Raw genomic sequence first — 27,697 nt, forward strand, 5'->3', positions numbered from 1 at the left:
TTCCTCATCCAAATTGGGAGTCTCACGATTGAGTGTCTTATGTTGTACAGACTGTAGAACAATGGCTAACATTTGTGATTTATATAATTCAAAACAACTTGACTAGCCTCCAACTTGTTTCTCTGCTGGTTTGTCTCTAGCCTCTCCACACAGCTTGTAAAACTCGATGAGCCAGCGGTAGACAAGTTGAAGACTGACCTTAACATCCAGCCTGATTTATCAGGATATATCAGTGGTAATCTTGTCCTCACAACTCTTGTGTTCCTGCCTGCCCTGTTTGTCTTCCCTACTGTTTCCACCCTCCTGTCCAGCCTTCTGGTCATCCTTTGGAGTGTTTCCACACGCCCATCGAAAAAGCTCCTGACTGTTTACACCTGGCTCCCCGCCTTCATGAGACATCACAAATTTAACACATCTATAAATCACAGTGTTAACTTGTGTTCCAGTTAGTATGAATAATCTACTTATTACACAGCAGACAGCTTTTATAGAGACTATAGTTACAATGAGAACTGCTGACATTGAAATCTACCTATTGTCCAGGGAGTAACAGTGACTGTGTTTGTGACAATAAATCTTTAAAGAAATTGATTAATTAATGTAACCCACACAAATGAAATTCCATTCGTCTCCATCGTATTGGGATGAGAGCAGAAATCGCAGTGATGTAGCAGCTGACGCAGGTGCACAGGTCCATATTGTAATCCACTCTCAGTCCAGTAGGTGGCGGCACCGCGCTGTATACAGTGTTGCCAACCATAATAAATTATACAGTAGTAGAAGAAGAAGAAGAACTGGTGGGAAATTTGACGGGCGGATCTTGTAATACAAACTAATGATAACACGACATGGACAGGTACGTGTTGGTTGTAGCTTTTTGTCAAACTGACGACGACGGACCAGAAGACTACAAATGTAAGTTTTTATTCCCTAAATGAAACATAGAGAATTGCTGCGCTATCAATGATACCAAGCGTAAATTAGTTAGGGTAACTAGCTAACGTTAGCTGTTTTAAGCTAGTGGTTCATAAAGAATGCTGTAGTTACTTTTACACATTATAAATAGATAAAAGGCAATTTAAGTAATTTCTTAAGATAGTTTTGTTGAAAGATAGATAAGTTACTGCTGTGCTTTTTACACTATTGTCAGTTAGCCAGTCAACATGTCTTTATTTTGAAGGAAAAAACAATGTTGCTTGTAGTTCATGTTAAAACTAATTACTTTATAGTATTTGGAAGGATTAAAGATGTTAGCAGCGTACACTGTTTTGTTTCTGAGATTATGGTGTCTACCTGTGCTAACACAGGGTCAGATATGGAAGAAGTATTCAGATCCTTTACTTCAGTAAAAGTACCAACACAGAAGTGTAATATACTCCTTTACAAGTAAAAGTCTTGCATGAAAAAGCATACTTAAGTAAAAATAGTATTATCAGTTTGATGCAGTTAAAGTATTACAGTAAAGGTAGTGTTTTGGTCCCTTTGACTGATATATTATTATATACTACATAATTAGATTTTTAACACTGAAGCGTCAGTGTGTACGCTGCATGGTACTGTTGTAGCTGCTGGAGGTGAGGCCATTTTCAACTACTTAATATAGATTAAGCTAATTTAGTCCAGTGGTTCTCAACCTAGGGGTCATGCCCCTCCAAAGGGTCACCAGATAAATCTGAGGGGTCATGAGACGGTTAATGGAAGAGGAAAGAAGATTAAAAAAAAGTTGTGTTGTATTTTTAAAGCTTGTTATATTATCCATTGTGTCAATGTTTTTCTGAAAAGCAACTAATGCTGTCAAATAAAATGTAGTGGACTAGAAAGTACAATATTTCCCTCTGGAATGTAGTGGAGTGGAAGAATAAAGTAGCATAAATAGTCAAGGAAATGTACTTTCCATCACTGCACAAGATGCTCTATTTTGATGTTTAATGTTAATATACAAACCAGCAGTCTGGTTGTGATGCCTGACAGCTACTGTCGTTGTTCACAGGTCTGGAGTCAGTGCAGCACATATATGACACACTTGACATCTCAACTCAGGAATCAGCCAAGGGGATCTCTGCATTCCCAGGTGGAGTGAGCCTCAATGTTCTTTCCCTTTTTCTAACTTCCAGCACACAGCAGCAACAGCAACTGTTGTTTTCCACAACTTCCCTTATATTTAAACATGCATTTTTCCCTAGCTTGTTCTCTTAGTGGAAGCCCATCAGTTCAGAGGTGGTACTTCGCTGTTCAGGCCTCCCAGAGAGTGACGCAGGTAAGCCAGTTCAAAGTTTTATGACTGTTCTGTCATAAGCTATTGAAGTTACAAAGAACTGGGCGCATATGTCTTGTGTCTGTGTGCCTAGAGTAATCATATTCATTTTTATAATGCAGTAAATGGGTTTGCCTAATTGGGTCTTGAATTGACTGGATATTTCTGATACCATATACAATGATATTAATCACCAAGATCGAATAAGAAATGTTTGTTTGTAGTTTTGCAGCTCAGACTGGGAGGAGCTGGGGACGAGCCATCAGAAAGATGAAAGTGAAGAAGAAAAGTCTACTGCTTTGGAGTTATGTCTCAGTTCTCTGAGTAATCAAGAGGGATCAGGCCAAAAAGCTGACGAGCTGGCACTAACTGAGTGAGCCACATACTATTTTCTCTATTGTAAATAAGTCTATGTTTTTTTTTTCATGATTGACATTGAAGTTATGTGATAACATTTAGGTGAGTTGCTGAGTTTGGAAGTTAATATTTACCTGAACATAATAAAGTCAGACATATTACTGTCCCTCTAATTTTTGTATTTGACTTTTTTATTCATGTTTAAATACAAGAAGGATGCAAATGATAAGAAATATAAAAATGAAATAAAAGATATCATGAAGAAGATATCATTCATGTATCTCAAATAATTACAATTGGGCCTAAACTCCCTCTGGTCTGACCTGTGTGTTTTTATTGAACAGGCTGTTGGAGGAAGCTGCAGAAGGACTGCAAGTACTGTCGGACAAGCTTCCACCTCCAGGTACAGTTGACCAGTTCACGGGACTCACTTCCCTTACACACAATACTTTAATTTGTGACTGCAAGACATCTTATCATTTGTGTATTAACTGTCCTCAGTAGAGCTGTTGCTTTCTCAAAAAACTTGTTCTACTGAAGGGTAATTAACATAAAATGTATTCAAATGAATCTAAACACACAATTTCATCCACAGTGCTTCCACATATTACTTCTCGGATGGTTTGGTGTTTATAATTATCTGTATAGCATGGCTCCCAGTTTCCTCCATTTTGCATTAACGAGAACAACAACTGTGTAGTTTACTGATAGGGCCGCTGTTTACTGACACAAAATCGTGTTTCCAGCGAGAGTTTTGTCTAAGCCAAAAGCTGCCAATTATGAAGGATACCTCTTTCCTGAAGCCAAACTCCTCCGCTTCAAGCAATTAGGTTTTGATAATCTGCCTGCTGCAGCCTTAAGGTGGCTTACTGTACTTACTTACTTAAATAAATTTACATTCAAAGCTTTCTCCTCTCACTGGAGTCATTACTTACTCAAAGTTTTTGATATTTAGAATTGAGAAACTATCAATCAATCAACCTATCTTGTCATTAAGTCCTACTGTATAGAGAAATGTATGTAAAAAAAAATAAGAAAAGAAATGTATAATTAATTCCTGTTTGGTCTGTCACCCCCTTGCAGGTAAAGCCCTGTTGGATGTACTGGTGTTGGGCTCTGCTGAACAGTCTCCTGCTTTAAAATGCCTGCTGCCTCTGCTGGGAGCCCTCAAACACATGAGCTGCTGGCATGCAGCGAAGATCACTGTAGTCACGCAGCACAGCACTGGGTGAGGAGTTGTGAAATCTGACCACAAGGGGGAGTTAGAAGAGTAAATATGAACAAGTCCAAGTGTCGACTAACAGTAATGGATGAATTCTCTGAACAAGATTTATATTCAACTACTAACGGTTGACAGCAAAACAACTGTATAAAACTCTAAGCAGTGTGTTGCTGCTGTACCAACCCGTCTGCCAAATTGGAGACTTTTGGGACTTTTATTCCTGATTTATATAATCATGAATAAAACTTATCTAAGGTCCCCCATGCTGCGCAGTGAGTGATCATTTTTTGTTGTTTGTTTCAGGTGGCAGAAAGCTGCATCCTATCTCAGCGCTCATCTGGTGGAGCCTGCTGACCTGGGCAGCTGTATCGATCCCAGCGAACTGTGGAGGGGAGGCTTGGTTATCAGAGAGAAGAAGGTAAGGATATCTGATAATGGAGGAGTGTATGGTACAATGGGGGCTTTTCAGGATACATTCATGATATAGTTATTTTTGCTTAATTTATTTTACAAAAAAACAACACTCAGCGTTTTTCCTGGATTTTTTTGAGACACAGGTGGCAAAGGCTGGAGAACATGTGTGGTGTGGTGTGATGTGGTGTACACAGTTTGTATGCACAAATTTAGAGTGTTGCACTCTTAAATCATGATTTGACAGACAAAAATGTTCATAGGAATTGAAATGTTTTTCCAAGATGGAACAAAAAATGAAAAATAAAATTTGTGCCAAATAACAGTATTTATTTTATAGGCCTGGGACAATATACTTACCTCCCAATTTGATGCTATCACCATATCTGGGTGCCGATTTGATTTAGTATTGATTATCGAATGAGTTAAAAAATCGGGGCACTATTTTCATTCTCTTGCTCCAGTATACTGTGTGCCAAACCATCCACTGAAATACAGTATGACACATAACTGGCTATTAAGATAAATGGTCCAAAGCATTTTTATTTTGAAAAGTTAACTGCATTAAGTAATTAATTAATTCATTTGAAAGCATCTTATAGTCTCCTGCCTGTATGAGAATAACAAACTGGGGAGGCGAAGTGCTCTGCTGTGTTGTTGTTAAGGTCTCCAGCATTGGAGAGCAACCTCTTTGCTGCAATGTTAAATGTGGGGAAAGACATTACTGTCCAACACGCAGAGCGGACGCAGGGTTTCTGAGGTGAGGCAGACTGAGCACCGAGTTATTTTTTTCACCTCAGAGTTGGTTTAAGTTGTTTAATGCTTCAGTGTGTGTTGGTCAGCCGGTCTCGTTTGTTGATGCTGGAGTTCATCGCTCTGCTCTGCTGTGTGTGAAAGTTCACAGTATACTTCATGTTCATCTCACAAAGGTGATTATTTAGTCATTAAGCCAAAACATGTTTGCAACTGCTACTGTTTTTGAAGATGAACTACAAGGTAACTCTAGTGTGTGCACACTGTAGACTGTCTGGCTGCTGCACTGCTCTTATAGTTGAGTTCTGCTTTTTTTGTTCTGTCAACACACCTGTTTGAGTTTTTAACAAAGGTGACAGCCAATGATACAAAGATCTTTGAGCTGGATAAGCATGGAAAACCCTGGCAATGTAATGGTTACAAATAGCAGAGCGTATGTTTATGACTAAAGATTCTGGAGGGCCAAAAAGTCTGGCTTATTAGAGAGAGGAAGAATAAGGATTTCCAAGGAAGTTGTCTGTCTGTGTGTGTGTTTGTACAATATTTGCAAGCCTCAGCAGTATGATGAAGCTGTTAGTCTGTTACGAGAAGGTTAAGACACTCTTGGATGAAAGCTGTTGAGAGGAGAATTTGGATGGATGCATGTTTCTGAATGAACCCGTGAATCTTTGTATGTATGATGGTTTTAGAGCCTGTGTAGAGGATTTTGTGTGTATGCCTGGGCTCATTTAAAAGTAGCAATTAAGGAAAGAGGTTTATGTGAGGCTTATGTGGTATTAGCTGTTATTATTGCATCTTTAGTCTTATGTACTCTGTGTTTGAGTTTTATGTATATGTGCATTTGTGTGTGAATATTCTGTAGTAGTACAGTAGAAGGCATGAGAAAAAAGCTGTTGAACCTTTTGAACTCACCACATTTCTGCCCTGGGCGTTTTTATGAACACTGTTTGCTGTAGGCTGAAACTCACAGCTCACTGGGCTCAAAAAAACATTGTATAAAAATCCCCAAAAAACGCATTTCCTCTCATTTTTAAAAAGTTCTGTACCATGACTAATCTTGGTTCTGATGCCTGATTCACGCCTTAGTATTTGTTCTTTCCTTTTTTCTTTTTCTTTTTTTTTAAAATATGAAATTACTCACGCAGTGCACGCAATGCTATAGGGTAAATTTCTTTCTAATTTACTTTTTAAATTGAGAGAATCTTTTACTCACTCGGGGATAAGTCTTGCCCTTTTGCTGAATGAGTCTAGAGGAAACACTGGAGGTCACTGAGGGGTCATGGGAAATGGCTCTGCCTTGCTGGCATTGCTCTCACAGTCGACCCAGCTCGACCTAGCCTTGCCCTGTTCTGACCCGATCTCACTCCCAGAAGCCAGTTGATTATTCCTCTGGACTCAGGCAAAGTAGAAGGCCCCAGGCAATTTCTGTCTGGGACATCAAATGTGGTATTAACATGCAGATACAGTGCTGTTTATAGAACTTGAAAATGTAAAAGTATGTTTAGGTTCATTCTCTCCTGTACAGCATCAGTACAAGGGCAATTGACAAACTCAAACTGGTCCAAAACCCAGCCGCTCGACTTCTTTCTCACAACAAATCCTGGCACCACAATCCCCCCAGTCCTAAAGGCTCTCCGTTGGCTTCCTGTCTCCTACCGGATCAACTACAAAATCCTGGTCATCACCCACAAAGCCCTTCACCATCTGACCCCTCTCATATTTCATGGAGCTCTTCTCCCCCTACCAACTCTCTCTGGCCCTCAGATCCACCTCTGCTGGCCTTCTCTCCACCCCCAAGTCCAACTTTCACAAGTTTGGGACAGAGACTTCTCTATGACAGCTCTCAGGCTCTGGCACTCCCTCCTCCAAGACATCAGAGTCTCAAAGTACCTTGCTGTTTTTCATTTCTGGTGCGCAACCTCTATTCTCCATCACCTTCTCTTAGCTTCTATGTATTATTATTATTGTTATTAGTTGGAAATATTTAGCTTGAACAACTTCACTCACACTCATTCTTCTCAGTAGGGACTTCGTTTTGAAACTACACTACATAATCACATACTTTTGTCCTTATTGATCTGGGGCTCATATTTTGTCTGAGCCCTCTTCTTCCAGTTAAGTGCCCATGTAGAGAAAAATGGAGCCACAGAGAAATGTTTTTCCCAGCTTGGTGTATAAGAACTGGACAAAGTCCTGATCACAACTCCATTCAACACCTTTGGGATGAAGTGGATTGCAGGGCCTTATCACCCCAACATCAGTGGCTGACCTCACTAATGCTCTTGTTTTGCTGACTGCGAGCAAATCCCTGCCACCACGTTCCAAAATGTTGTGTAAAGCTTCCTCAGAGGAGTGCAGGCTGTCACAGCAGCAGATTAAAGGCTGTTGTTTTCCAGTGTTAGGTTTAACAATCAAATGTGACCATGTAGTCTACTTTATTTCTCGCTTTCCTCCTAGTAGCTACACATAATGTCTTTTGGTGTCAAGGTGAAAAGCCTGAGGTGAGTTGACAGCATTTTTCGTTGCCGCTCTGGAGATTACTTCACACCCACTTGTACTTCTTTCTCATTAAGGAGAAACAATGGCAGGTGCAGTGGTTTCTGTCTTTGGACAGAATTGGCCAATTTTGTGCTATTTTTCAACAGTTCTCTGGGGAGATTCAGCAATCTGTTTCGCCGTAGTGTTTCTCTTTGTGTCTTATACTGTTGGTGTCTTTAATCTCACTGAGAGTCTTTGTTTCAGTTTTATAATTCTAATTCCCAGCTTGTCTTGAAAAATCCCCAAAATTACATTTTATGTTTTTTTATAGAAAATGTCAAATAAGGAAACATTTACCAAAACTCAAAATGACACACAAATGGGTTGCTTACTGTTGTTTTTATGAGGCTCATAAATCAATCAATGATCAATTTTGATAGCAAAGATCCAATAATAACTAATATATAGTATTTAAATGACCCAATAATATATGGTAATTTATTTTTGTCCACTTGGGGGCACCAGTACAAACTGGAAAACCAAAGCGAGGAGACGCAGAAACGCTCTGTTCAGCTGGTGGTAGAGTAAAATAAGATGCTTGTATTGCCCCGATTTGTTGTTACAGTCTTCGTGCATCTCTTGCATATAACTGTGGTTTGTTGTACATCTGCTCTTTTGTAACCAAACCACTTCCACACTACTGAAGTTGCTTCCCTTTTTGGAACTAACTCCGGCCACAGTGTTACTTTTCCTTTCAGCTATGCTTGTTGCTACTGTGTGTAACAGTATGATGTCACTTCATTGTGTGTGTGTGTGTGTGTGTGTGTGTGTGTGTCTGAGACAAGGAGAGCAGAGGAGAGGCTGCAGCATGAACACAGATTAATCCAATTCCCATTCAATCACTACTAGCTATATTCAGCTGCTTGAAGCGGAGAAAGTGGTGTGGTTGGCCTTCGTCGGGATTGTTGTACATGATGTGACATTTCAGAAGTGCTTTCATTTAGCCTTGAAAGCATATAAGGGCAACCCTGAGGTAGGTTACAATAAAACAACTGAATTATTTTACCAGCCGACTGGCTACCATTGCATGCTTGAACAGGGATTCCTCCAGTCGTCTCTGCTCTGTCTGTTGAACTCAAGCTATGCTGAGTCAAGCAGGCAGCTTCTACTTCACTAAAGTGACCTTTTCTAAGTTACTGCCTTCAGAAGTTAGTGGGCTCCAACAGTCAGGCAATAAAAAACACTCGCAGTCGGGAAGTGTTGGAACAAAGGAGAATTCCCAAAGGAATAAAAACCTGCCTGTCGTGGAGAACATCCATCACCGCTTTTACTGCTGTATAATACATAGCATAACAGCTAATGTGTGTGTGCTATGTGTCAGTATGTGCACGTGTGAAAAAGTTATATAGTAGACGTGCACATCCGGAATAAAAATACAAAATAACAAATTCTGTAACGGCAGAGAAAACTTTGCACACTGTACCTCCCAAAATGTATACGCACGTGTACTATGACTATTTTTCTGACTTTATTTGAGAACAAACACGTGATGAGACTAGTTTTGACTGAGAGAGATTGTGTGTGATTGAATAAAAAGCATAAAATCATTTACAGCTACAGTCTATGACCTTTTCTCTCCTCTCTGTGTGTGTGTTTGCCTCAGTATGTGTCGGAGCTACGTTTCGATGGCTTTTCTCTGCGCTCTCCCATGCATCAAATATCGAGGTCCAGTCTCTTCCAAGCTCTCCACTCCACAACAGACCACAAACTACATTCTGAGGTGAGTTCTGACCTCTGTGCTACCTCTTGAAATGACATTTAGTTTTTTATTTCGTTTCAGTGTTAGCAAGTGATTGTTGGGGTGGGGGATATTGTGTTTTGTTTTACCATAACCAGTCAGTACTAAGTGATCTATCCTTCCAACTGACGTTATTTTTGGATGACGTGATAGCTGTTGTTTTTCAAAACAATCAAATAAATATTCAGATTTAAGAGTTGTTCCGTCTGTATGTGTACTTACAACATCCTCTACAGGTGCATCAGTCTCATCCACTTTTGTTCCCATTTTTGTGGCTTTCTTTTTACTATTTTTAACCCTACCTACCAAACTCTGATTGGTTGAATGTTTCTCCAGTTGAGGGGAACAGCAGTCAACAGGCCTAATTGAATCACTGAAGAAATCTGGGATGTGGGCAATGATTCAGTAGTGTGGAACCAAGCTAGCTGCATCTCATTTAACTTCTCCAAAGACCTCAAGCTCCTCATTTAATGTGTTTTGTTGCCAAACAATTGCATTGTGGTTTCGAAAGTCCAATGTTCACCTCATTATTTTCTCTATCTTTCTCTCTGATGAAGCTTTGGTCTCCAACAAGCCAGCGGCTGGCCCACAGTAGCAAACAGAGTCTTCTGCCAGAAAGCTGCAGGGCCTGCACTTTATCCAAAATGTCAGTGAAGAAATCTAGTTTAAAGAATGTCTTTTTTTTTTTTTTTTTGGTGAGGTTTTGAATTTCTGACGCTTTTAAGAATCCTATGATGAAATCGTGTCTGCATGTTTCCTACAAACTTCAGGGAAGGTTTGACTGACAGGAAGTTGAGAACATAATGGGTGACTTTTCATTTCGGGATGAACTGTTCCTTTAACCCTCGCTCAACCCACATCTTTTCTCCTATCTTAAGAGTTGAATGAGCTGCACACAATCCCATCTCCTAATGATTACTGGTAGCTAGAAGAAGATAAGTTCATAAGGGTCACTTCCTTGTTGCCCTTTAATCACACTGAGGAACCTGTGACAAAAGAATCATCAGAAATGTACTTTATCTGCCAACTGAGTGTCAACCTTTTGTACTTCTGATGACCTCCTATCCAGAAAACAGCACTAGAATGTAGATTCAATTGTGGGAAATATGCTTCATATATTACTTTATGGAGTTTGCACTCATCTTTTGTCTGCCCTTATATATATTATGTGTTTTTGCCTTCATTTTGTATTCCCATCTTTCACTGTTCAATTGTTTTGGCTTGAGACGCTAAGGGTTAGTCACTGGCAGCGAGCAACTAGTGTGAGATATCAGCTAAATGTGTCCATGCATCAACAACACTGCCATTAAGGTATTCCTACAACCTTATCAAAACTATTCATTTCTTCAGCCTTTGTCTTAATTTGAATTTAAATCAGGGATAACTGAACTGATTTTGTGTGGCTTGGTGCTTTTGTTAAATCTGCCAATTATTGTCTCCATTAATTGTTTGGTCTTTAAAATATCAGAAAATAGTGAAATATGTCTACCCCAGTTTCCCAAAGTCCAATTTAACATCTCCATGCGTCTTGTTTTGTCCGACCAACATTCAAAAACCCAAAGATATTCAGTTGATATAAAATTATGTAAAACCAAGAAAAGTCGCAAATCATCACATTGGAAGAACTCTGATAACCACCAACTTTGAGAAGAATGACATCACTAAGGCTTTCTACCTTTTTTATAAGAGCAGAAGTGATACAACTTACTGCTGACTACAGAAGATACACTCTGTGTGTTGATGCATTGGTGGTTATGTACAACTGTGTATTCGCATAGAGAAAGTTTGAGTGAGACAAGGTCTTTTATAACAGTTGGTTTAATATAGTTCTGTAATAGTTTTCTGATGAGTACTAATAGCCATAACAATAATACCACACAGGAAGTTATGGTCTTATATGAGCTCTACAGCACAAGTGTGTGTGTGTGTGTGTGCACACACACACACATACATACATACATGCATACATGCACAAACACATAAGAGTTGCATCAGCTTTAATAATATCAGCATCGAAGACATTTTGTTGAAAGGATGTCTTGTACACATTAAAGAAATCCACAATTTTCCACAATCTCAACCATTTTCTGCTCTGTGAGTTTGTGCCTGGGTACAAAAAGTATGAGTTTGTGTTGTCGTGTGTTCCCATTATTCAGATAACGTAGCAAACTTCTGTAGTTAATGTGCGTTTGTGTGTATATGTGATGCTCACGTTATGGTGAGTGTGTGTGTATGTATGTGATCTCATCAGATCCCTTGAACAGAGAAGCAGATGGCGGTGATTGTCTTGGCACACATTAAAAAAACAACTCAGAGGACAATAACACCATCACATCTCCACACTGCTGGGAAAAGTGAATGTATAATGACTTACGCACACACACACACACACACACATACACACACACCTAAACTGTGCTCAGACAAAAACTGTTAGACTTCTTCGCTGTCAGAGGCAAATGACGTGATAATTACAAACACACTCTTATGCTCAGCCTCAGTGGGCAGGAAGGCCACTTTGTTTTTGTTCAGTGTGACGTTTATGAAATCTACAGGACATTAGAAATAACCTGCAGGCAAGTATAAAATATAGTAGACAATAGACATCACTTGCTGGTCTGCACTGCTCAGCTATTAACTGGGGATGTACATGGCACAAGATTATAGCAATTTATCTACAAGTAATAATTGACTGTAATCTGCAAAACCTGGCATTTGCAGAAATGACATGCTGGATCATCCAAGTCATGATACAGTATGCATATTATTTGAGGTTATGAATGCCATTTTGAAACATTAAATGATGATTTCAAGTGGTTGTGAGTAATGAGGACAACATTATTCAAGTAAATTTGAAATAACTGCATTTCATTTAATATTTATACACTGTCGAAGAAGGGGACTCTGAAAGTAACCATACAAAGCTGGATTACTACAGAAAATACAATGTTAAGTTAGTAAACATTCATTTGTGTAAAAGAAGTTTGAATGAAGGTCACTGTCCATCAATGGAACTGAACTAAATGTTGGAGGACTTCATGATGTGTTTGGTTCATCTTCAGGTAACTGGATTATTCTCTTCATTTGATTGGACATGGAATTAATAGACTTTCCCAATTTGCCAGCAAAACCAGGAATTTTACCCGGGATCATTAAAATCTTCATTTTCTCTTAATCCATAGGAGTCTGTCAGGAATAGGCTGGCCCCTCGATTTTTGTTCCACATCAATAAATTATGAGACCAGGATTTCAGGCTTCTTCGCTGTTCTTGTAATTTCCCTTATATGTAAATGACCTGTTTTTTATGTGACAAATGATTTATATTTTATTGATTTCTTCATAACATAATGAGCTCATTAGATAAGTAGGACAACTGCAGACTGTTGAAATGTGAGTTAGAGTGTCTTAAGTACCTAACGGATAAATTCCTGAAAGAAAGCAGAGGATGTTTTGTATGGAGGCAATTCTTTTTTTTTATTGAGTTCTTTTTTGTTTTTGATGTAAATTATTTTTGATACAGTTTGTGCTTTCACATGTAAAAAAAAAAATCGCATCACATGATTTACAAAGAAAGTCAATGCAGAAAAGCAGCAAATCCTCAAATTTGTGAGGCTAGAATAATCACATTTTCCTTTTATTGTCTCTCTATTTCATTGTCTTGCTCAAGGACACTTCAGGTCTTCAGTTCACTTTAGGGACTTGAACCCCAGTTCTCGAGGTGATGGATGATCTCAGACTCCTGAAGCTGTTGCCTCACCAACCATCTTGTTTGTGTTTTAAAAATGTGTTCTAGTGGGGTTTGTGTGCTAACCACAACGGTTTGTTTCCTCACCTTTTTGTCTTTTCTTGAAACTCTTTTCTCTCTCACTCTTTTACTCCGTGCTCATCCTGTCTCTTTCTGCTCTGTGTTTGCAGGCCTTTCATTACTACGCACCAGTTATGGACTTGGTTCAGTTGATTAATCTGTCTGACCTGCCTGGCTTCCTGAGCTCCAGCACCCAGTTTGACCTGTATCCTCCACTATGGTGTCTCTGTGTGTTGGTGTTACTTAGAACTTAAAGTCTCTCTGCTCAAAAATGTGCTTTGGTTGTTGTTACCTCCATTCGGTTGTCTTTAGCTTCACTTTGGAAAATGATGTATAATATTTTCACCTCAAATCTGAGTTTAAGACATGAACTTTACATTCAAGCATGACTTTTACTTTTCAGTGACATCTTGTGTTTAATAGTTAATTTAATGAATAATTTTTACGTATTCTGGACATGTTCTTGAATCTTTATCCTTACACACAGATTTGAAAATTCAAATTGTAGCATTTACTGCTCAAGTATGTCTCAAAAGCTGCTTCACCTCCTTAATATTTTATTGTTCCTTCACCACCAACCAACAGAGGTCTGTCCGGGAAGTCGGCTAAAGCTAAACTTCTGTTGGACCAGTTGAGGTCACTGCGTGGAAAGGTATCTTCCCCAAAGCGGGGTTCTTATCAACTCTAATAATGAGAAAAGCTCTACAAAGCTCTTCATTTCCAGTGAAGTAAAGTACACAAAATGATTGCTTTTGAAATTACATAAACATTTCACTCAAAAACTCAAATGGACATAAAGGGCTTGTATGGAAGATTCAGTGAGATCTCATTTAGATAGGTGTGTGTGTGTGTGTGTGTGTGTGTGTGTGTGTGTGTGTGTGTGTGCCTTAGTTAAAGCACTGTATGCATTTTATTTCTGTGTTTTTGTGTTTATCTTCAGGTTGGAGCGTTGTTCAGCCTGTCCTGTATAATCACCCCCGTTGCCCAGCCCCCTGCCAGCCAGCTCAGCTCCCAGCGCTGGAGAGAGTCTCTAGCCAGGAGACCAAAGTCTTTACCCGGTAAGTCCTTTCATTACCTTGCTAAACTGATGACTCTTTGGCAACAACAATGATGAGTCATATCATCTTCCATGGGGAAATAGTGAATCTTTCCGTTGGGGGAGCAGACTCGGAAGAGGCAATGAATGAATTTGGAAAACACTGCTGGAAAAACATGATAAAAGAAGAACTGATATAATCGTACCCTTGATGCTATAGCAAGAGAGGAAAACTAAGAATTGAACAGCGGGGTTAAGTGTATACTATATTAAATAGACTGAATGGATGAAATTATTGTAATATGAAAGGTGACATAAATATTTAATTGCAGCAGCAAAACAAACAGCAACATAAGATAACAATCATATGGGAGATAACACAGCCAGTCAGTACAATATGTTTCTGTTATTAATATAATGTCTCATTGCTGTCTCACCCTGCAGTGCCTGATGTAGAGGTCAAAGGTGAGAGCGCTCACTATTTCCTGTTGGTCCAGGGCTCAGATGACGTTCAGGCTCTCCAGGTCAGGATGTTGTACTCAGACAGTCAAATCAACGGAGCGGCTGCCATGGCAACAGTCTCTGGTTTGCTGAGAGAGAAGTCACGCTCATCATCAGGTATATTATTTTGTCAGCTTCATCGAGGTGTGTGCGTGCGTGCATCGCTGTCACTGTGAATGTTTAGCAGTGTCACTTTGAGTTTTTGCTGAATGCTTGACTCTCTTAGGCCTGTCGGTTTGTGTGAGAAAGAGACGGATAATGTCTAGAAACAAGAAATGCATTTTTCCCGATGTGCTCAGTTTAAGTATTACTCTAGTATTTTATCAACACTTGGAGGTTTGAAAATTGTCCAGCAGTCATTTGTTGTCAGCCTGTCTATTTTTTTCAACTGTCCTAGCCATTGCCCCAAAATCTTTTTTGTTTTCATGCATTCAATCATTCTCATATATATATCTCATATATCTCATATTATCTTATTGCTCCCTCCCCAAATCCATCAGTCTTTTATAATTTTTGCTGTAAGTTAATATATCAGTTTATCAGTCAGTTTAAGTTTCAGTTTTTTCAGGCAAGAAAGTAACTATGTGGTTATCCACTTTATCCAAATAACATCTATTTTGAGCCGCTGGCCGGGTGAGACCAGCCGGTCATCTCAGCTGCTAGCAGCCTGACTCCTGAGTTGATTTACCAGTCAACATCTGTCATCATCCTGGGGGTAACATGATCCGATGCTCTTTGGTAATTTACTGCAGGCTCTAATGTCTGTAGCATTTTGATCTATGATATAATTCCTTTTGGAAGATACATTTTAGTCTCACGGATGAAATTTAACAATTGGAGTTTGTCTGAATGTAAAATAAAGCCTCATGTTTTTACTGGACAGAGCAAACAGCTCTTCCTTTGAGGCTCTAATAACCACATTTCAATAAATGTAAATATATTCAACTGAACTGACTAACATCATTTACTGCTTCTCTCTGCCAGTGAGGTTATTCTTTTTTTTTTTTTTTTTTATAGGAAAAAATGTTGTTATGTAATTATTTTGTTACAGTGCAGTCAAGTACTGGTCTTGAAGCTGAGCTCTTGCTGTCAGCAGGTTCGCTGCTGTTCCACTTTGCCAAAATGCAGAACTGAGTTTTGTACTCCCGAGTCAAACTTGTCAAGTGCAAACTTTGCATAATTGGTATTGAAAAATAATTGATCTTGTGTGTGTAAGCAGTTGTGTGACATAACGTAGAGCTCATGCCGATGCCAACTCACATTTTTTTAATTTGGCTACCTATCAATTAAATTATATGACACATAAACGATGATAAGTTGCTCTAATGTTATATCATATATTTATGCCCCAGGAACACAACACTATTTTTATTATCACTGGGACAATGGGACAATCTGGATTTTAAGTGCTTGCCTATGCTACAATAACTAATGGTATTATACTTCATCACCCACCCTCCTCTGTCACAGTACTGTTATGAATCCTCTTTTCAGGCAAGTCATTATATTCTGTTAAGAATTTCCTCATCACTGTGGCTAAAGTGCCATAAGAACACTTATGTAAAGAAGCCAGGACAGAAGGAGAATGAGGAATGAAAGGTGATGATGAGGAACATGGTGCATGTATTAATGAATGGGGGATTCTGTGGACTGAATACTTTGTGGGGACATGTGAACTAAAAGGTTCTTTACTGATGAACATCTTTGTCAGTTCTTGGGCTGTATATGATATTCAGAACACCTAATGTCTCCCAAGGTATAGCTACTGTTAACATTTTATGAAACCTCCATGAGACATCTTTAAAATACCTTTTAAATGCAGAGCAACACTATAAGAGTTTTCACTAAAAATCAAAAATGCATACTTAACGTTTGTTGCACCTGAACAGCAGCAAAGGGATAGCATTTTTATCAACTCATTAACTAAGTGTTTACTGCCCCAGTGGGGGAGGAGTATAAATGTTCCTTCTACAAAGGTTCATCCCAGACAATTCACAGTTGAGTTGGTTTGTGAATCATCTTATCTTTCTTCTTTTTTTTCTTTCATTCTCTACTTCTCTGTCTAAAACCAGGAGGAGTTATGGGCAGCATCCTTCGCCCCCTGCCCTGTCTCCAAGGAGACAGCCTGCTGAAGAGAGAGTCGAAGGTGACCCAAGTCCAGACGCTGGTACTCAAAGAATATCTCAGTAAGTGCTGGATGCTGGATTTAAAGAGCTTGTGAGATGGAAGAGCAATCTCAGAATATATATAGATGTCCAGGCGGGGGGGTTGGGGCAGGGATGGGGTGGGGAGGGGATGTACCCGTTAAACACTACTGCAGCAAATGATTGTACACTGTAGCAGTTGAACTATTGCCATCACCATTTCTGTTGTATTTTGGAGATACCATTGTGGTGTTATTAATTGCTTGCATGCTAATGCATGATAATGACAGAGACAAGACCCCTGCACGTCACCTTAAGCTCACTAAGATATGTCAATCAAAATATTTTGCACCCAAGCAGAATGGGGAAGCGACCTCTTACAGAATAGTTAAGGAATGAAAGGATTTGGAGCTTTTATGAGAAAGGAGTACAGATTTTTGTGAATTTTTAACCTGTCTAATCCCTGCTGTGTGTCTCATTGTTAGGAACTTTGACAGTTTTTATTAAGAGGTATTTTTCACTTGATGTTGACTTAAAGATAGGTGCACACACAAACCTGTGGGAGCAGCCCACTGCAGGTGCCGCCAGAGGTTCAGCAGTCATTTATACAGTATAATGGGAATTATTTGAAAGGGATGTGTTGGCTTCATGCACTGTAGCTAACCCTTTCCTGACCTTTTAAGATGGCTGCTGGCACAAATGTGCACCACACTCCCCTGTAATTAGCTCTTTCTCACCGTCTCATCATCTTAATGTACAAACCATGGTTTAATATTAAATCAGTTGTCAAGGTCTGGTTATCAAATACACCAAAAATTTAGAAAATAGTTTTTTGATATTTATAAATAAATAATGAATAAATTTTTCACGTCCACATTGCAATGCATCTTAAAGTTGAGAAATGTCCACACATTTAACAGTTGGTAAGTACAGTACACTGGTTTCATTAGTTTAAATGGCAACATTTTATATACAATATCCAAATATATATTTTATTGTAGTAATTGCCAGTTATGTTTCATATTGTATTTCGGTGGAATAAGGACACTGAATGTGAATTATATGCCACACAGTACCTAAAAAGAAAAGAAATTGTGCTCCCTTTTGTATTCATTCAGTCAAGAATCAGTTTTGAATCGAGAATCAATCTGAATTGAATCATGAGCTTGCCAAAGATTCGCACTTCTTATAATAAATAATACATTAAACTGCCTGGAATGTGTCCTCAGTATTGGCTCTTAAAATAAATTCAGTTACTCTTTAATATGAACATATATACCTCAGACAAAGCCAAATGGACAAAAGACACTGATCAGTGGCTGCTTGACCCCTCCTGAACTGTCATCTGTTTGAATTCTCGGCTCTCTTTAGCTCACAGCACAGGCTGGTGCATAGAAAGACCTCTGTTGAAATATCATTATTTAACAGACACATAATGTTCTTTTGGCTGGCAAAGATAGTGACACGCCAGCGGAGTGGAGCCAGATTAAAGAAAATTCAGAGAAATTCTTCAGACTTGAGGAAAAGCAATAGGACTATTCTGTGAAAAGGCTGTGAGCAGAATGAAGAGTCCTGACAGACCATAGGCCTAACTGAAAATGATTGCAGTGCATTCTGACTTGGCATTAAATTGGGAAAGTCAAGTCCTTATAAGTTGCACGAGTTTGTATTTTTGTCTTCATTCTCTGGCTCTGCATGTATGTGATGAGTATGTGATAAGTATGCAAGCTGATGCATGTGAGTGCAGATGTATTTACTGTGACAATAATGAAGTTTGTATTTATGAAGCTCATTCAGATTAATTTAAGTGTTCCTTTTATAGATAGAAAGAAAGACAAATATTCACTATATAATTTCATCTGCCAACCTTTGACACTTGGGATTTAAATGTGTTGCATATTGTCCAGCTATTGCTTTGCTGTTTTGCTTTGCATGATTCTACCAACATGTATAATTGCCAAGTGCAGCTTTGAAATAAAACTAACCAAAGGAACACGTGTAGCTTTTGGAGGAGAATCAAGCATCAATTTACTTATTATTTAACAAGAACATAGATGCCAAGAATCCACCACCAAATGCAAGTTTACCAGAGAGCCATAAACTAAATCTGAAATGTACATAAATGAAAACCAGCATCTGTTTGTGTGTCCAGGACAGAAAGAAGATACCTCAGTACCTGTCAATGACCTTAAGACCATTCTGAGTCTGGCCAGGGAGCAGTATCTGAAGATGATTGACTCCACTCTGCCCTCTGCCGCCTCCTGTCTGACAGACGACCAGGAGAGCTTGGCCACCAAGAACTCAGGTACAGCATGAGCCTTTGAAAGAAACAGAAATAAGTAGGGGTGTGACGAGATCTTGCGAGACTACTTGTGCATTTATGCGATACGGGATTTGTGCAATTTACTTTTATTTCTGTGTTTTTTTATTAGCAATATATTATATTTTTGATAATTGTATACTTTATTTAATCTATATTTATATATTAGAATTTTTTCCTACTCTTTATAATTTACTTTTTGGTATTTGTGGTTGTATCTAACTTTTGTATTTATGCTTGTTGTTTCCATAAATACCAAAATTATCCATCTATAAAATATCTATATGGGGAAACCTTTTACAATGCTGCATACTGCATATGATAATTATATATTTATAAAGTAGAACTTAAAGTGATTCATTACAAGATGATTACCGTAGTTAAAACATTTCAATTCAATTTCCATTTTGTGAATTTCAAATAAAAAAACATGTCATGTATTTCCTCATTGAGATTTTCTTAAAAATATAGTCAACATCTCTCCTCGTCTCGATCTCGTCATACACCTAGAAATAAGCCAACGTTATTTTCCCATCCATTCCAAGATAGATGCACACATAGTGGAAATGTGTTAGGCTGGTCAGTCTGTTCCTGAATATGTGCACATGAACACACCAATTACCTCCTTCCAAAATCCTCCTGTGATCTCAAATACTTAATATTGTTTATTAAATAATAGTTCATTTGGTATTGATGAAATGAGTCACTTTTGAGAAGTGAATATAGAATGAGTCTAATATCAAAGGGACACCAGAAAAATTCAGTCTTATATAATAACTCTATTCAACTAATACCTGTGAAGAAACACCAAATTATTCAACCTATCCAAAGATAAACAGAGGGGAACAGTAAAAACAGAAACTAGAAATACAGGACAATACAGAACTTGTGACATCACAATGTTCACTACATGCACATTCACAGGATAACAGTATTGGGAAACAATGCCAGTCAATACTGTAATGTGCAAATAAATTGTAAGCAATAAAACATGTCCCAGCCTGCTGATAGACCTAAATGTGACCAGTCGACGCTGATGCAGCTGCGGGGCTTACATTCCTGCATATCAAGCAGTTTATGTCGTAAATGCTGTGGAATTATTTGTCAATTATTTTCTGTGTCTCTGCACAACATCCACCATCATAAAGTTTATTGAGTAATTATCAGTGATATTAGATGGAGACATTTTCAGAGCAGGTTTAAGACAAAACCATTACCAACAAAACCGTGAACTTGTCTAGTTGTCTAAAATGTTTTTTTGTGTGTATCCCTCCTATTTCATGCTCTACACCATACATATTTAACCATCCTGGATCTCACACAAAGCATATGCAAAGCATATGTCTCTTGCATCTGCATCGCCCAAAGGTGTGAATGACTGTGTGGACTGTCAAATTGCAGGAGGGGAACTTCACTGTCCTCATATAACACACTTATGACCCTACTGCTTTTTATGAATCTCCATCATCTCATCACTGATCGTGCTGTATCCAGGTTTATTGCAGCCCTGTCCTTCTTGAGATAACGTGCAAAGTTTCTCCCCAAATGCAAGAAAAATGCAGAGTTGGTGATATCTTGGATGCAGACATTTCATGTTTCAGGATCCCTTTTGCCAAGAGTTTAGCGTGTTGACCAGGCTCAAGTGAAAATTCTGATAACTACTGCAAACCATCATATAGTACATCATGCCTACAGTATAGTATATATGCACAAACAGGCCACTGTGGGGCTGTTTATTTATTATTGCTCCATAGATCTGCTGTGGCTTTTATAAAATGCTTATAATGGTCAGTGTAGTTATCCTACTGCTCTAAAATACAATGCTACCAATATAATGCCCCACTGATTTTCCACAGCAGAGGTTAACTCTATTTCTTTTCTTTTAAAAGTGCTGTTAATAGACATTCATCATCATTTTAAAATGATTGATAACTCCCATCTTTTTCATGATATCAGTTACTGAGCACTCCAGCTCAGGAGCCAAGCCACACCTCCTCCTTTAGTTATACTGCAGTGGGGGTAATGGAGTTCACAATTTGCACACAGCTCCAAAAGATTAGAAAAAATATTTAGTCATGTCAATATCAGACAGCTGAAGCGTTACATGCACAATTAAGGCTATTTTTGTTCAGATCTAGAAGTCAATAAATAATGTTTTTGAAGTAGAGAAAGAAAACAAACACATCATTAAATTTTTCATATTTTCAATCGCTGAATTGCAAGCAAACAGAAACGCTTGGGTGGGCACATACTGAAAGATGCTGCCTCCTTCTTAAGTAAATTTTCATATTAAATGATGAGAAAAACTAAGACTTGTTTTCTGATAATAGGTTTTCACACCATTTCGCACCAGCCATCTGATTGGCCTGAGAGGAGCGTCCTCCACAACATAGAAAACCTTCAGAGGAGACGACAGAAGAGGAGGTAAATGAGACTTACTTGGGGGTAATGTTTTAACAACTGTGTATTATTTATGTATTCATTTGGTCTATTTGTTGTGTCCTAGGTTTGGGCTGTTAGGTTCAGGCTCCAGTGACAGCCTGCTGGGTCCCAAAGACAGTCAGAAGGGCTCCTCTGCTCTACTTGATGCCAAAGAGCTTCTAAAACACTTCACATCTGATGGCATGCCGAGTGGGGAGCTACAACCACTGGCTGTCAATAGAGGGTAGGTTCAGCCATTATTTCTAGGTACATAATGAGTGAAACACTGATGTCAAATTTGAAATATCTGGCTACAGTGAGTATTGACTGCTTTTAAATCAATATAGATAGCTTTCACATCTCAGACATAAAGAGACATATATATATAAATAGACAAACTGTATAGACAGAGACAGCCACGTGTTTAGTACCTCTACACATTTACAGACAGACCTCCTCAGACAGTATAGGAAGAGCTTTAGTACCTTTCCAGATTTACAAATGAACATACACATACTATAGGCACGTAAAGAGTGTCTGTCTAGTTTAAGAGTTTGTTTCTGAGATGATTCTCAATGGCAAACAGTTGAGCCCATAATGAGGATTTGATTACGATCATTAGCCTTCTTCAGTGAGCTTACCACATTTCTAGGAAAATGAATGAGTTGGGAGGGAGGGACAACATTATTCTGCAGCAGAAGAGTCATCAATTAGTGCTAATAAAAATTTTGTCAGGCCAATTTCAGTCTGTGTTCTGTCAATTAGTGAAATCGGATCTCTTTGTTTAATGAAGAGAACATTAAATTGATGAGCAAAACCTACCTTTTTACAACAAAGTATTTGTTTCTCTTTCTCTCTTTCTCTCTTTGTCTCTATCCCACCCCAACTTATTATGTTATCCCACATTTCTCTTTCTGTTCAGTGTCAATGTGTTTCAGTTGTCAGCCGATGTGTCTCCCAGGAAGCTCAGCCAGATGCCCTTCAGCAAGGCCTCAACCTCCCATTACCACGGCATAGAGTAAGTTTGCACAGACTACAGCTATTCATGTACCTTCAGAATACAACAACAGTGAAGTTTAGTATGGTGAACAATTTGAAAAGCTCAAAGAAAGCAGAAAAGTATAGATATTACTGATAATTACATTTAGGTAAGAAAAAGGAGAACCAGCTCACCTTGATATTTCCATTATTTCATAAATATTCTTAATATTACATTTACATACAAAATATTTCATGAGCAATTACCTGCACAAAGTCTACTAGCTTTATCCAGACATATATGGTGTTGTCATACTAACTTCTGTGTGTTTCGTAGTGAGGTGGTGGTTCCATGTTTTGGCTTTAGTCAGCCAGTGGGAGCCCGGACTGTAACTACGACATAGTCTCCATGACTTAATCAGTAATTGTTAATGCAATTACTTAATTGCATATTGTTATATTTGTTGATAAAGGTACTGCCTGGACAACCAGCGCTCCTTGGACCGGGACCAGGCTTTTGTACGGCTCCAATCCCGTCTGATTCGCTACGAAACCCAAACTACCTGCTCCAAGGAGCCCAGTGCCCTCCCCTTTGCTCTCAGCCCCGCCCCCTCCCCTGCTGTGATCTCAGAACCAGGAAGTGTACCTGATGGAGAGACTCTACAGAATGCTGACGTTGCACGACTCAAACGCAGGTCGTGGGATACGGACATTATTGGAGGTTATTCTCGTAAAAGGTATGAAGTGTACTGTACTGTCTGTCTATTCCTTATGCACAAATATCCAAAATGACTTCAAAATGACTATGAAAATATTCAATGTTTCTGTGATTGTGTCTTTATCTGTTTGTCTGAATGACTCAGACTGGTGAAGTCGGAGAGCAGCGACTCCCTCTGTTCACAGAGCAGTGGCAGCAGTGGGACACACCCTGCCATCAGGTCTCTACGGCAGCAGCCAAGTAGATCCCAGTCCACATCAACCTCCTCCATTTCCTCTTCAGCAACAAGACAGACAACCTCAGGTAAAATAAAACAACCCAAACCTCTAAAGGAAGTTTAATTCCTGCTTAACACTAAGTGTGAGTCATGATGGGGCTGTTTATTTAGTTTATTTTAATTATTAAAATTTGCTTTGTTTTATGGCTAATTTCCCTGACATCCAGGTTTGGTGAATCACTCCTCTGTTGACAAACCCAAACCCCAACAGACACATCATGGGCAACCAGAGGACAAATATTCCAAGGAATCCCGTTCCCAGAAACACAACAGGGTGAGTGTGTTTTAGTTTACAAGGAATGATGTGCTTTAAAAAAAAAAAAATTGAAGTTAATATTGTTACCTAACAGATAGTGAGTCATTTAAATTTAAAAATTGTGAAATAGAAATATTATTATAGATAACTGTCACCTGGAAGACAAGACCTCATTCTCACCCAACTGTTTGGGCTTTTCATGGACACCGTTCCTAACACAGACGTTTACATGGAGAATGAACATTTAAGCTTCATTCATACTTCAAAACAAAGGCAGACAGCTGCAGACCTGCACACAGACAGCATTTGGACAAATGCCTTTTATAAATAATACCAAAGAAAATAAGCTGATGCCAGTGATAAGAAGAGTTTTCTTCTTTTCTTTTTGTTTATTGTATGTAAAAAAAAAAAAAAGATGTCTGTGACGAATGCGTAAACGAGAATAATTTTTTCTTGTGCATATTTTTAATTGGCCCTTGTGCATTTTAAACACAATGTTTTGCGCAATAGAATTGGAATGTGGGACGCTGGTCTGCAGGACACGCTCGCCTCAGCTGTCCCACTGCCTGACAGAGGTTTGAGAGCGGGTGTCACAACTGTCAGTCAGGACATCACACCACTTTTTTACATTGTCAAATAATTAATGAAAAAACAAAATTAGCACTTGAACAAAAATCAGTGTGATAACGACCTAAATTGACAGAAATCATCTTTGGGGGAAATGTACATGATGTGTGTGTTTTTTAATTTGGCTCATGTCCCATCCGCTAACGGAGAGAGGGGGCGGGACTTATGACCTATACTGCAGCCAACCATTGCGGAGTGATCAGAGTATTTTGGCTTCACTTTTGGCGAGATGTCATGACATCCATATTTATATACAGTATAGTAAATGATTATTTATTACTAGTCTGGCAGATGTCTTATCTAAGTGCACATCAAGGTGAAGAGTGAGAAACAGAGGTGTGTCTGTGTGTCAGAGAGAAGAAGAGGCAGGAAGTGAAATGATAGCAGGATTGTTTTATCACAAAACTGACTTAATGGGATGTGTAATCTTATTTCAAACCTTAAAAACCTAAAAAAGTCTTTTTTACTGGTAAAGTTTTGTTAATCCTTTGTGTCTGTGTTCCTCCTGTGTTCTCTTAATTCGAATCAATAGAAAGAATGTTTGAGCGTCCCAGTCGGGTGTCATAAATTTGTTTCATGACACAGCAGGTTTCCCAGAGGTTATTTGAGCCTCAGTGATAGTTCTTTTGAGTGTCAAACTGACATCTTGCTCTGAGGTGAGAAAGGTCACTTTATCCTGAGAGAAGTTTAAAAAAGAAAAGTTTTCAATCTATGTAACATTGCACAGAAAATAAAGCAGGATGCCTATAGAGGTTAGGTTACTCAGTCAGGACCAATACAGTATATTCTGGGAGTCATTTGGGTTTAAGTCTCTGCTTTGGAGACACTTTGATACTGGACAGTGACCATGAAGGCATACTACTGCATTTCATCTCACTGCAAATTAGTAATTCACAATAACATTTCACTGATCAGTGATCTGTGTTTTGCATGTTATTCCTGTGAATATTTGGGCTGCATCATAATTTTGTTGCAGAAATGCTTTGATCACAGTACTAGTATCATATGGCCTGCTGCTTGCCTCTACCACACACACACACACACACACACACACACACACACACACACACACACACACTCAGTCACTCTATGTACAGTATATGTAAACACAGAAACACATACATGGACACACACAGTAACACCTGCACACCCTTCCCTCTGTCCCATGCCGACTCGCAGTCTGCATCCCGACCTTGACTTGTTCTGATTTCTGATTACTATGCAAACAGGCTTATCATCCAAACCCAAGTATAGGAAAGAACAGTTGGCACGATTCAGAAATAATGATAGCAGTTTATTCAGGACAGAGATTAAAAGCTGCCTTTCCGCTCCTTGTGAGACTGAATGGCACCAATGATTCCTCACAATAATTTATGGCGCTCCCTCGCTGTGACAAGATTAAAGGCAGATCTATTTATTTCAGGAATGTGTTTTAGCGGTTGACGCTACCAATGAAATATAGTATGTTTGTACTTGAGAACTCATACTGTGAATGTAAAGGGTTGCGGTTCTGTGCAAGGACAAGATATTTTGACATTTCTTCCTTTCAAAAACGTAGCCTTGCTAAAATTAGTTTCTCTGAGCCGGGCTGCCGTAAAGTGTTAAGGGAATAAACAGAAGTAGATGTTTTCACTACTGTGCTGAATGATACAACTGTGTGCATGTATGTCTTTTGTGTCCACAGATGCTGCAGGAGGTCGTAGCTAAAACACTCAAGCACCACGGGATCACTGTCGAGCATAAATGCTTTGAGGCCTGCAGCAAAAGACTGTTTGATATCTCAAAATTCTATCTCAAGGTTAGTCTTTTTACTGCCCACACACAGTCAGCACTGTCCTCTCTTTGACAGTGAAGTTGTATTTATTTGTATGGCTTGTAATTATGACCAAATGTAGTGCTTGTTTGTATTCTTGGAGCAAATCAGCAGCTTCATAGGAACAGTTTGAAGAAACCACTGCCTTGTGAAGATGTTTTTTTCCCAATTCTAGACATTTTCATCAAATTTCTAAATACGGTACTGCATCTTATATACTTGACTCTTTTTTTTCCCACTTTGTTCTAACTCCTTTCCCCAGTTAAATTAAAAGTTCAGCAGTCACTTCAGTGTTCTAAAGCCCATGTGGATATACCTTAATGTGTCAAAATGAGTGATCCTCCTCTTTGTTGTTTGATCTCAGGATCTGAAGACATCTCGGGGTCTGCATGATGAGATGAAGAAGGCAGCTGACAGCAATGTGAAACAGGTAATGCCACCTAACTAGAGTTGAGCATCCTGACAGGTCCCGACAACGGGATGTGTCAGGTTGAGCTCAGGTCAGACTATTTTCAAATGTTACTTCATAATCACTGTCTTTCACCCACTTCCAATCGTCTGCATCGATGCGAGTCATATATTGAAAACGGATACACTCTGCCCTCTCTGAAGTGGGAAGATAAACAAAGCAAAGCCAATATGTTAGCAGCGTGGCAAACTAGTGGTCAGTAATAGATTAAATAAACCAGAAGAGCTTCTTAAAATCCCAAGTGACTTGGAGAAGGCCATTGCATTATGGCAATATTTTGACGTCATTGCGAAAACGGATAAAATCCTTCATCCTTCCTCCACAACGCCACCTTAAAGAGCATTGTGATCACATGTACAAAGTTCTGTTCTCCTCAAACCTTTCGGACTGTCAAGTTCAGCATGGAAAGGTATTTTGACTGATAAGACATGTTCATCTGACTTGTATTCAGAAAAGGTGAACTTGGTCTGCTTCCAGGTAAGATAGATCATGTATTATTTTGATATGATAGTTTCATGCTGGTAGTTGAATGCAGTGTGTGTAATTGCTATTAAACTTATAGCTGATCAGATGGAATAAATTGTATTTAAGCTGTATGTTTTGTGCTAGTGGGAGATTGTGCCATATTTATGTGTGAAAAGCCTATAACTTTGTCTTTGAAGGAAAACTGATATTTATAGTAAAAACAAATAGAGCCGTTGTGGGTCAGAAATGGTCTCAAATTCTGTGGGATGAGGCGGCTTAAGTCGGGTCTGAAAAGCCTTAGGTAAGGGCTGCGTTCACATCTTGGCTTTAGGCCTGTGCTGAACCAAATATAAATGATTCTCAGTTTGATGTATCTCTATTCTACAGCATGAGACTTCAAATTCACTTTTTAATAACATCATTTCTCCTGTTATTGTAGGTCATTGACTGGGTGCTGGAGAAGTCCTCAAAGAAATGAAAATGAACCTGAAGATGAAGTGGAAAAAAACAACAAAACTAAGAAAAAAAATACTGGCTTGTCCAAAACGGTGCTAGTTCAACCAGTATCTGTTCTTCTGTGTTCCACCATAAAAA

General features: G+C 38.8%; 1 protein-coding gene across 1 annotated transcript; it reads left to right on the top strand.

The window, feature by feature from the left end:
* Positions 1-830: 830 nt before the first annotated feature.
* mtbp (MDM2 binding protein) lies at positions 831-27,610 on the top strand. The gene is made up of 23 exons (XM_053326364.1): positions 831-915; positions 1,991-2,071; positions 2,184-2,257; positions 2,479-2,627; positions 2,956-3,014; positions 3,695-3,839; positions 4,137-4,251; positions 9,139-9,255; positions 13,189-13,283; positions 13,664-13,730; positions 14,019-14,136; positions 14,559-14,732; positions 16,688-16,801; positions 18,912-19,064; positions 21,410-21,503; positions 21,586-21,744; positions 22,423-22,518; positions 22,952-23,215; positions 23,342-23,499; positions 23,641-23,747; positions 26,041-26,154; positions 26,534-26,599; positions 27,543-27,610. The coding sequence occupies exons 1-23, from the start codon at positions 849-851 to the stop codon at positions 27,579-27,581; spliced, it is 2,625 nt and encodes an 874-aa protein (XP_053182339.1). The 5' UTR covers positions 831-848; the 3' UTR covers positions 27,582-27,610.
* The last annotated feature ends 87 nt before the right edge of the window (positions 27,611-27,697 follow it).

The sequence above is a fragment of the Scomber japonicus genome, chromosome 10 (assembly GCF_027409825.1).
Source record: "Scomber japonicus isolate fScoJap1 chromosome 10, fScoJap1.pri, whole genome shotgun sequence".
Lineage (NCBI taxonomy): Eukaryota > Metazoa > Chordata > Actinopteri > Scombriformes > Scombridae > Scomber > Scomber japonicus.